This window comes from Engraulis encrasicolus, chromosome 11, assembly GCF_034702125.1.
Source record: "Engraulis encrasicolus isolate BLACKSEA-1 chromosome 11, IST_EnEncr_1.0, whole genome shotgun sequence".
In the NCBI taxonomy this organism is placed as follows: domain Eukaryota; kingdom Metazoa; phylum Chordata; class Actinopteri; order Clupeiformes; family Engraulidae; genus Engraulis; species Engraulis encrasicolus.
Genome location: NC_085867.1, coordinates 6,088,454 through 6,098,453, shown reverse-complemented (window position 1 = coordinate 6,098,453; position 10,000 = coordinate 6,088,454). Strand labels below are relative to the sequence as shown.

The 10,000-nt window shown below is 43.6% G+C and overlaps 1 protein-coding gene across 5 annotated transcripts in view; it reads right to left on the bottom strand.

Moving 5' to 3' along the window:
• Positions 1 to 10,000, bottom strand: part of rimbp2a (RIMS binding protein 2a) — a 142,719-nt gene that overhangs the window by 111,828 nt on the left and 20,891 nt on the right. For all 5 annotated transcript variants that reach the window (XM_063209803.1, XM_063209806.1, XM_063209807.1 and 2 more), the window contains exon 3: positions 9,518 to 9,661. In XM_063209803.1, the coding sequence (XP_063065873.1) occupies positions 9,518 to 9,661 (144 nt within the window). The remainder of the gene's footprint in view (positions 1 to 9,517; positions 9,662 to 10,000) is intronic.

Here is a 10,000-nt window from a genome sequence, read left to right as displayed (position 1 = left end):
TGTGTGTGTGTGTGTGTGTGTGTGTGTGTGTGTGTGTGCCTATGTCCTACCTCACCACAGGTACCCGACCAGAGCCGTCTGTCAAACTGGTCGCTTGGCAACCAGCCATGGGACTCAGCACATGCAGTGCTCCACTGTTAAATCTTACGATACCTCTAGTGCACTAATACAGTACACAGCTATGCCACTGCATACAGCTATGTGTTCAGTACACACACACCGCCTTACTGTATGCTACTATGCACAAGACAGCACCAATGCATACAGAACACACCAGACTTCTATTGCCGTGTACAGACCAGGAGCGAACGGAGCGAATGAAGCGACGGAAGTCGTTATTTCTCTATGGAGGGCACGCGACCTGCGCTACCAAAGCGAATTCGCCAGGAGCGAAGCTTCTTGCGCGACCAGAGCGAATTTTGACGATTAAACTAAATCTAATCGCAGGCGAATTCGCTCTGACGCTGCTCGGCGAAAACCAATCGGAACGTTCATATCTCCAAATGTCCCAGGCTGTCAAGCCAGAGCCGTTATGTGATTAGCTGAATCAAACATGTCAATGCAGCGTCTGCAGCGAATACAGCGAATTCAAGGCAAAACTTCTTCTGCTACCCACGCTACCAGGCAGCGTAGTTCGCTCTTGGTCTGGACACGGCATATTGAATCTTACAGCATCTCCGGTCGACTAATACAGTACACAGCTATGCCACTGCTTACAGTGTACACAGCACTACTGTAACTCAACAGCATGCCACTGCATACACACTGCATCACTTAGGCTACTATTGAATCTTAGAGTATTGCCAGCACTAACACAGCCCATCCCTCAGCTACTCTACTGCATACACTATGGCAGTGTTTCTCAACTGGTGGGTCGCGACCCAAAAGTGGGTCGCAGAGGGGTCATGGGTGGGTCGCGGAGCCTTGGTGTAAAAAAAAACATAATTCTAAAAAAAAAATCAAACTTTTCCTGCAACAATTTACAACTTTTATTTTGATAGGCTAGTGAACTCTGTGTCATCTGTTGTCATACATACAATCTGAATGTTTATGCGAGATAGATAGCGTGCAACCAGTCATCCGAGTCTTGGTTTCATTTTGAGAATTGCATTGAATTGACTTGAACGCTAAAAAAATTGGGTCGCGACCGAATGAGAGTGGAAAATGGTGGGTCACAAGACTGTTGCAGTTGAGAACCACTGCACTATGGTACACAAAAGCACTGTTGGATGATACAATTGCTGTGTCTCAAGCGGCGTACACACACATGGCTAGCTTCTCGCTTGCTCGCCTACTCGCCACTCTTTCATGGAACGTTCGCTGAAAGTTCCCGCGGCTTTAACTGCCAATGAACAGGCGAGAAGTACCGAGCTCTGCATTTCAATTGGTTACTCGCTTACTCGCCTCGCTCGAAGATAAAATATTTTCCGCCCACATCGCATCGCTTGTACAGTACTCGCCTACTCGCCTGCTAGTCTCGCTGGAACACATTGACATTCTATTCAGTTCATTCGTTGAGCGAGTAACTCGCAGCGACGTGTGTGTGTACGGCCCTTCAGGCACCATGTTTCAGGGTGCATAGTGTATCGGTTATGCACTGAAACATAGTGATCAAAATGCACAAGTGCAAAATCTGAGACACAGAAAATGTCTACCATCAACTTACACAACTCCCCGTTGTGCGCGCAGTACACACACCGCCTTACTGTATACTACTATGCACCAATGCATACAGTGCACACCAGGCTTGTACAAAATTCCGAATGGAAAGAATTTCAATTCAAAATAATGCCATAATACGAACACTAGGTGGTGCCATTACCTTCAATTTATTTGAATTTAATCTACACCACCCATTGAAAGTACATAGAACACCACCACCTAGTGTTTGTATTATCGCATTACTTTGAATTGAAATTCTTTCCATTCGGAATTTCGTACAAGCCTGGTGCACACATGACCTCTATTGAATCTTACAGCATCTCCAGTCGACTAACAGTAACACAACCCACAGTTAGCCCACTGTATCCACACCGTCGTTACATCTCACAGTACACACACGCACAACCCATATGCTACTGCATACACACAACAACTTAGACTTGAATCTTAGACTTACACAGCATTACATTACACACTTAGCTAATGCTTTTATCCAAAGCGACATACAGACATTACAGGGTATTGATTGCAGTCACTGCAACACAATATTCAAGCCCCTTTCTTCAGAAAAGGGAGAGGGGTGAGGGAAGGTATTGGTCAAACGGCCCTTTAGATTGATAGACATGCGATATTGGGTCATTCCAGCTGGAATCAGCAAATGGTCCCCACTCGACCCCCTTGGATTTGCTTGAAAAAAATATATGTGATGGCTTGAACATCCAATAGAACATATCCACCATTGCAGATTTCAGCTGTGCATACTTTTTCCACAAAAAATCTGTAAATAAGGACACCCCCTCCCCCTGATTTGGCGTCACTGCCTGAGTGACCATATTCAGACTTAATTATCTCCAAAACTATTTGTGGTAGGTCCATTATTTTTTCAGGGCTAAGAGTCATAGACCTGATGAGCATACATTACAATTTGCAGCACTGTATGTCAAATTACACCTTAATACTGGCCCTCTACTTTTCTTTGAAATTAAAATTGCAAGGGTTTTCAGATGTCCATAAAAACCTCAAATTTCAACATTCAAGGTTCATCCTTGGTACATGGTCAGATATGTGCCATGACTTTCACATCACATCATATTTGATATAAGGGTCCAATGGTTGTTGAGATGCAGAGGTCCAAAAATGGGCAAAAACTAATTTATACCATTATTTGGAGCAATATTCCCAATCTATGACACCAGTTGTGAACTTGCTGTTTGGTGTCTCTGAAAGATAATATTATTATTCATAACATATCTAAAATTTGGGATGGTGTTTTGCCCCATTATTTTTATAAAGAATAAAAACTCATTCCTGTGTGACATGCAGGTGTACCTTAGGAGCCCTGTTACCTTAGAAAAAAATTGGGTTTACTACACCTAAAATGAATAGCCAAGTCAGTGTACACTAAAACCTAAAATCTCTGATACCAAATAGGTGATTTTGTACTTGTTCAGCTCAGTATTTCAGTATATCTGACTTAACCCTCAATTCCATCCTAAGAAGGTGGCCAATCCCCTTGATTTTTGTGTTCCATTTTCACACAAAGATGGCGGCTCATGGAGCCAATGGCATAGTTCCAAAATAGTTCCAGGAAGTCAGCATCAAGGGAAGGAAACAAAACACCATTGTTTGGAGCAATATTTCCAATATATGACAGCAGTTGTGAACTTGCTGTTTGTTGTTTCTTGAAGAGGATATTCTTATTAACAACATATCTAAAAATTGGGATGGTGTTTTGCCCCTTTATTTGTATAATGCCTTTTCAAATCTCAATGCAGTGTGGCATGCATCCCTCAAATCCATCCAAAGTGGCGTCATGAAAAAAAACCCCACCATTTTTTAGAGCAATACCTCCAAAGTATGACACCAGCTGTGAACTTGTTTTTTGTTGTGTCTGTAAGAGGATATTTTTATTAACAACATAGCAAAAAAATAGAATGGTGTTTTGCCTCATTCCTTTTAATGATCGTAAAGCGCATTGCGGTGTGACATAAGCCTGTGATCAAATAGTGCAGAGGGAAGCGGAAGTGGTGAATTGTTCTGGGCCAAGGACATGGGGGAATCAAGATTGGGTACTCATTACATTGCATGTATTGGGAAGGGGTCTCTTCAGATGACTTTATCCCGGGCCCAGGCAAAGCTGTTTGTTCAGCTCAGTATTTCTGATTTTTTTCAGGGATTCTGGCCTCATCTTTTTAAGTGTACTATCGGCCAGATGATCAAGTGACTACGCAACATGTTCTCACTGGCGCTACGTTAGCAATAAATTCAAGATGGTTGAGAGAAGTACAATTTTGGGAGAAGTCATAAAAAAAACAACCTCTGGAAAAAAAAACAAGGTGTTGATATGATTTCCTTGATGCAACCTTGACTTCCTTGATGGTGATTTAATATTTGAAAATGAAAAAATGAAATGTATTAAACAAGTCAGGAACTTTCAATGCTCTGGCCTGTGACAATTGATTTTATACACACTTAACTTTCAATCACTAGCTGCATCTTATGAGTTGACTTTATAAGGTAGCTTGCCATTGTCATTGATGGTGCATTAGGTATCTGCATTCATATTGTTGTGTGCAACCATCCGTCATTGGCAATTCAATGAGGAACACCTGAATGAAACTCTGAATGAAACTTTATTGTCATTGTACAGGTACAACGAAATTGGTACCTTGAAGGACAATGACAACATAGGTATTGATTTCAGTAAGGATACCAACACCATGCTCAGGGCACTTCGGTCAGGGGAGGATGATGGGGGGCGGGAAGTTCTACAATCAGGATACCTCTTTACAAACTGTCTCCTCCTATGTGTCATCTCTAATCAACTTTTACTTTCCAATGCGACCATAAAACAGTCCCACCTCCGCCAACAGTCACCACGACAGAGGTACCCTGACTGTAGAACTGTGCCCCGCCCCCAATTCAACACCATATCTGAACGCTTTTGCATGCTGCAAAGCTTCCTTTCGGCTTCCATCATCTCTCCTGGATCAATGTGATGATGAACTCAACAAGTAATGAACATTGTCTACAAGTATCCAAACCATGATTGTTGTAATCACTGCTGCTAACCTGCAATCCACTTGTCAGCATTGCAGTGGTATAATATTATAATGATGCAAGCAGCTGAATTAGATCGCAACAATGTGACAAGAACTACATAGTTGTCTGGTGCCAATATGAACTTCTGTGCCTTCAATATTCACCTGATATTGAATACTGCATGCAAGCAAACTCTTCTAACTAAAACTCCAGGACCATGCTGTCAAAATAGTCTGAGGGAATCTCTAGCCAGTATGAATTAAGTTATTTTGCAATACAGCTGATAACTTAATGAGTAAGACACAAGCTTCATAGCAAATATAAAGTTACAGGTGCTGATTGAAAGACTCGTTAGGATGGGAGTCCTTGTTGCAAACAAGAGTGCTACAATTCTTTAATCCTCTCCTATTTCATCACTTTATTCCAAGACCACTACTACCGCTACCACTACCACTACTACTACTACTACTACTACTACTACTAAAATGATGATGATGATGATTATTATGATTTTACAATTAAAATAATTAATGTCTATCAAAGCCATGTGCAATGTGCTATTCTTGCTGTGTGGCATCAATCAATTCATTTACAAGTGTTATGGTTTCCCTAGAATTTGCTTTGTCATTCACAGGGTAGCCATCTTGTTTTCACTATTAAGGTGACATCAGAGCCATGGATTTGAGAGTTGCGACAAGTCGGTTGGTGACATGGTCCTCATAGCTTCAAGTAATTGTAGCCAATTGAGATTTTGAAGTCTGTTATAAAAAGAATGAGGCAAAACACCATCCCAATTTTTTTATATGTTGTTAAAAAAAACATCCTCTTTCAGAAACACCAAACAGAAAGTTCCTAACTAGTGTCATAGATTGGAAATATTGCTCCAAACATTGGTGCAAATTCATTTTTTCCCATCTTTGGACCTCTGTATCTCAACAACCATTGGAGCCTTTTGTTAGATATACTATGATGTGAAAGTCATGGTACATATCAGACCATTTACCAAGGATGAACCTTACATGTAGAACTTTGAGGTTTTTACAGACATTTGGAAACCCTAGAACATATGATATCTACAAAAAGTAGAGGCACATTATTACGGTGTGATTTGACTTACAGTGCTGCAAATTGTAATATATGATATTCAGGTCTGGGACTCTTAGCCCTGAAAATATAATGAATCTGACACAAATAGTTCTGGAGATAATTGAGTCTGAACATGGTCACTCATGCAATGTCGCTAAAACAAGCATAGGGGGTGTACTTATTTACAGATTTTTTGTGCCAAAAGTATCCAGAGCTGAGTTCTGATATTGTGGATATGATCTATTGGATGTTTAAGCCATCACATACATTTTTTTCAGGCAAATCCGAGGGGGTCGAGTGGGAGATTTTTCAGAAATTTGCTGATTCCAGCTGGAATGACCCTATTGCATTCATATTATCATTGGTTTTCAATCCTGTCTGTTCTACAGGTCTCCATCTTGTGCTACCATTTAACTGCAGTACGTGGTTGTCACTGGGGTGTGAATTGGGTTGTGAAAGAATACAGTATAATACTATAAGGATGATCTTCAGGACACAACATGTCTTCCCATAGCCACACCTTGAAAGGCAATGGCTATTTACACATTGCTTGCCCCCCTGCACGCACGAGCACACACACACACACATGCACACACACACACACACACACACACACACACACACACACACACACACACACACACACACACACACACACACACACACACACACACACACACACACACACACACACACACACACACACACACACACACACAGCCATACCATTATACCCCCCGCGCCCCCATACAGTAAGCAGCTCCGGCACCTCATCAATAATAGAGGCTTCCACCTGCATTATGGATGGGGGATTTACATACATACAGCCACAGTGTTCCTTTCACCTCGCACAGGAATTATTGCACAGCCCCACTCCGCCGTTCATGTGACAATTACTCACTAGATCTAGATCTGCATTCACCACCAGAAGGAGCCTGCTGCCTGGATATTCTGAAACTGAAACTGCATGGCCACGTTTCGATGTGGTGTGTGTGTGTGTGTGTGTGTGTGTGTGTGTGTGTGTGTGTGTGTGTGTGTGTGTGTGTGTGTGTGTGTGTGTGTGTGTGTGTGTGTGTGTGTGTGTGTGTGTGTGTGTGTGTGTGTGAGGGTGTGGTGTGCTGTGTGTGTGTGTATATGAGAGAGAGCGAGAGAGAGAGAGAGAGAGAGAGAGAGAGAGAGAGAGAGAGAGAGAGAGAGAGAGAGACAGAGAGACATAGACAGAGACAGAGAGAGACAGAGAGACATAATGATGTTTAGTTTAGTTAAGCTTATTTAGTTTAGTTCAACAGGGACCATGCACAATAGTCATTGTAAACTAAACTAAGTAAAAGATGGCTTGTGCCAGATTATAGCTATAGCTAATTTCCGTGTGTAGACCCCTGGGCAAGGTAAAACAAAATTAAAATACAGCTCATATACCGCCCCTGCCGCACCCCCCCCCCCCCCCCCACCCCCCCCCCCACCCCCCCACCCCACACACACACACACACACACATCCACACTCAAAAATAGCATAAAGTTATTAATTACATGTTGATTAGAACACGTTGTTAAACACCACTGTCCGGGAGCAAACAGTTATTATGCTCGGACATGTGTCTTCAGCGTGTGTGTGTGTGTGTGCGTGCGTGAGTGTGTGTGTGTGTGTGCGTGTGCGTGTGTGTGTGCGTGTGTATGTGTGCATGCGTGTGTGTCACTCTTGGCTTTCACATCCACACCTGGTGGAGTCAGACGAGTAGTCATCTTGTGTTAGCATAGAGGAGTTTTGCTGATGCTGTTACTACTGTAACTCACATTTTCAACAGAACAGCATTGCCACAGCACAGCCTGAAATAGAATGAGGACTTGGCATTTCCTGCTTAATCCCCCTCTCTCTCTCTCCCTCTCCCTCTCATTCCATCTTTTTCTTTCTCTTTCTCTCCTCTCTACATCTCTCTCTCTCCTTCTCTCTCTCTCTCTCCCTCTCTACTTCTCTCTCTCCCCTTCTCTCTCTCTCTCTCTCTCTCTCTCTCTCTCTCTCTCTCTCTCTCTCTCTCTCTCTCTCTCTACTTCCATCTTTCTCTCTCTCTTTCTCTCTCTCTCTCTCTCTCTCTCTCTCTCTCTCTCTCTCTCTCTCTCTCTCTCTCTCTCTCTCTCTCCCCCCCCCCTCTGACTGTCTGTATTTCTGTCTCTCTCTCCTTACCCTTCCATCTCTCTCTTTCTCTATCACTGTCACTCTTGTGCACCTACGGTACAGTGGCATGACATGGCATGTGGTGCAGTGTAGTGTGTGTGACTGCAGGGTGGACCTGAAGCTCACCGTGCTCCTCCCTTGGCCTCTTCACTTGCTTCCTGTGTGCGGCATCATGTACTCTAGTAAAGTGCTGTGTGTGGCATCGTGTACATTGTGTACATCGTGTTATTGTGAGAATACTTTTCCTCACTTGGCTGCTTTATTTCACTTCCTGTATTTTCACAGCTCACACAACCACACACACACCCCTTCGCTCGAACGCACACATAGACACACGCATGCATGCACACGCACAGGCGTGCACATGCAAACACACACACACACACTCACACACACACACACATACCACACACACACACACGCACGCACATGCACACACACTTACATATGCACGCACACACACAAACACACAGCTCCCCCAGCCAGTTGAGTCCCCACAAACGGGTTTTCCGTTAACTGTGGATGTGAAGCTGGCAAGTGGATTATGGCAACTTGATCTACTGCATGTTGAGCACTGCGGTAGCAGAGAAGAGAAGAGAAGAGAAGAGAAGAGAAGAGAAGAGAAGAGAAGAGAAGAGAAGAGAAGAGAAGAGAAGAGAAGAGAAGAGAAGAGAAGAGAAGAGAAGAGAAGAGAAGAGAAGAGTGGTAGCAGAGAGAAGAGAAGAGGAGAAGAGAAGAGAAGAGAATATAAGAGAACTTGAAAAGAAGAGGAGATGAAAGAGAAAGAGAGTGGAGATTAGAGGATACAAAAACAGAAGAGGAGAGAAGTAAAGATTTGAGAGGACAGGAGCAGAGATGATAAAAGGGCAAGGGGAAAGATAAAACAGGAGAGGAGAGGAGAGGAGAGGAGAGGAGATGGGAGGAGAGGAGAGGAGAGGAGAGGAGAGGAGAGGAGAGGAGACCAAGGCGAGGCTGACCATGCCAGGCACTCATGGGTACAAGAAAAGGGGATGCAGTGGTGCATTCGCATCCCCACTTTTGGGCTCCTTAAATGAGGCTATAGTAGACAAACGAGTGGAGTGTAGTAGCAGTAACATTTTAAGAAATAAAGAATGAAGGGAAAAATAATGCACTGCCACTTTAAAACTCTTGGGGACTTGTAGAGGAGAGGAGAGGAGAGGATAGGAGAGGAGAATAGAGGAGAGGAAAGGAGAGGAGAGAAGAGGAGAGGAGAGGAGAGGAGAGAAGAGGAGAGGAGAGGAGAGGAGAGGAGAGGAGAATAGAGGAGGGAAGAGGAGAGGAGTGGAGAGGAGAATAGAGGAGAAGAGAAGAGAAGAGAAGAGAAGAGAAGAGAAGAGAAGAGAAGAGAAAAAAAGAAAAGAAAAGAAAAGAAAAGAAAAGAAAAGAGAAGAGAAGAGAAAAAAAGAGAAGAGAAGAGAAGAGAAGAGAAGAGAAGAGAAGAGAAGAGAAGAGAAGAGAAGAGAAGAGAAGAGAAGAGAAGAGAAGAGAAGACCAATGCAAGGCTGAGCTGACCATGCCATGCCAGGCACTCACCAGGGACTTGTAGCGCTGCTTCTCCTGCTTGAGTGTGGCCAGTTCCCGCTTGAGGGCCCGGTTCCTGTCCTCCAGCAGCTGGCAAAGATTCACATTCTGGGGGGAGAGGGTAGGGACGCTCTGGGGGCCCGCCTCATGCCTTAACTGGAGAGGAGAAAAGAGGAGAGGAGAGAAGAGGAGAGGAGAGGAGAGGAGAGGAGAGGAGAGGAGAGGAGGAGAGGAGAGGAGAGGAGAGGAGAGGAGAGGAGAGGGGAGGGGAGGAGAGGAGAGGAGGGTAAAGTAGAGGAGAGGAGAAAAGAGAATGAGAAGGACATGTAAGAATCCAATGTTTTGACAATAATAATATTTTATTGATATTCACAATTTGCCTAGTGTCCCAACGTCATCTGAGTTAGGTATTTGAGATATCATGAGTGGATGGAGACGAAACAGAATGTTATTTCTGCAAGAGTGACGCTCCTAGTTTGGCTTCTGCTGTCAAGA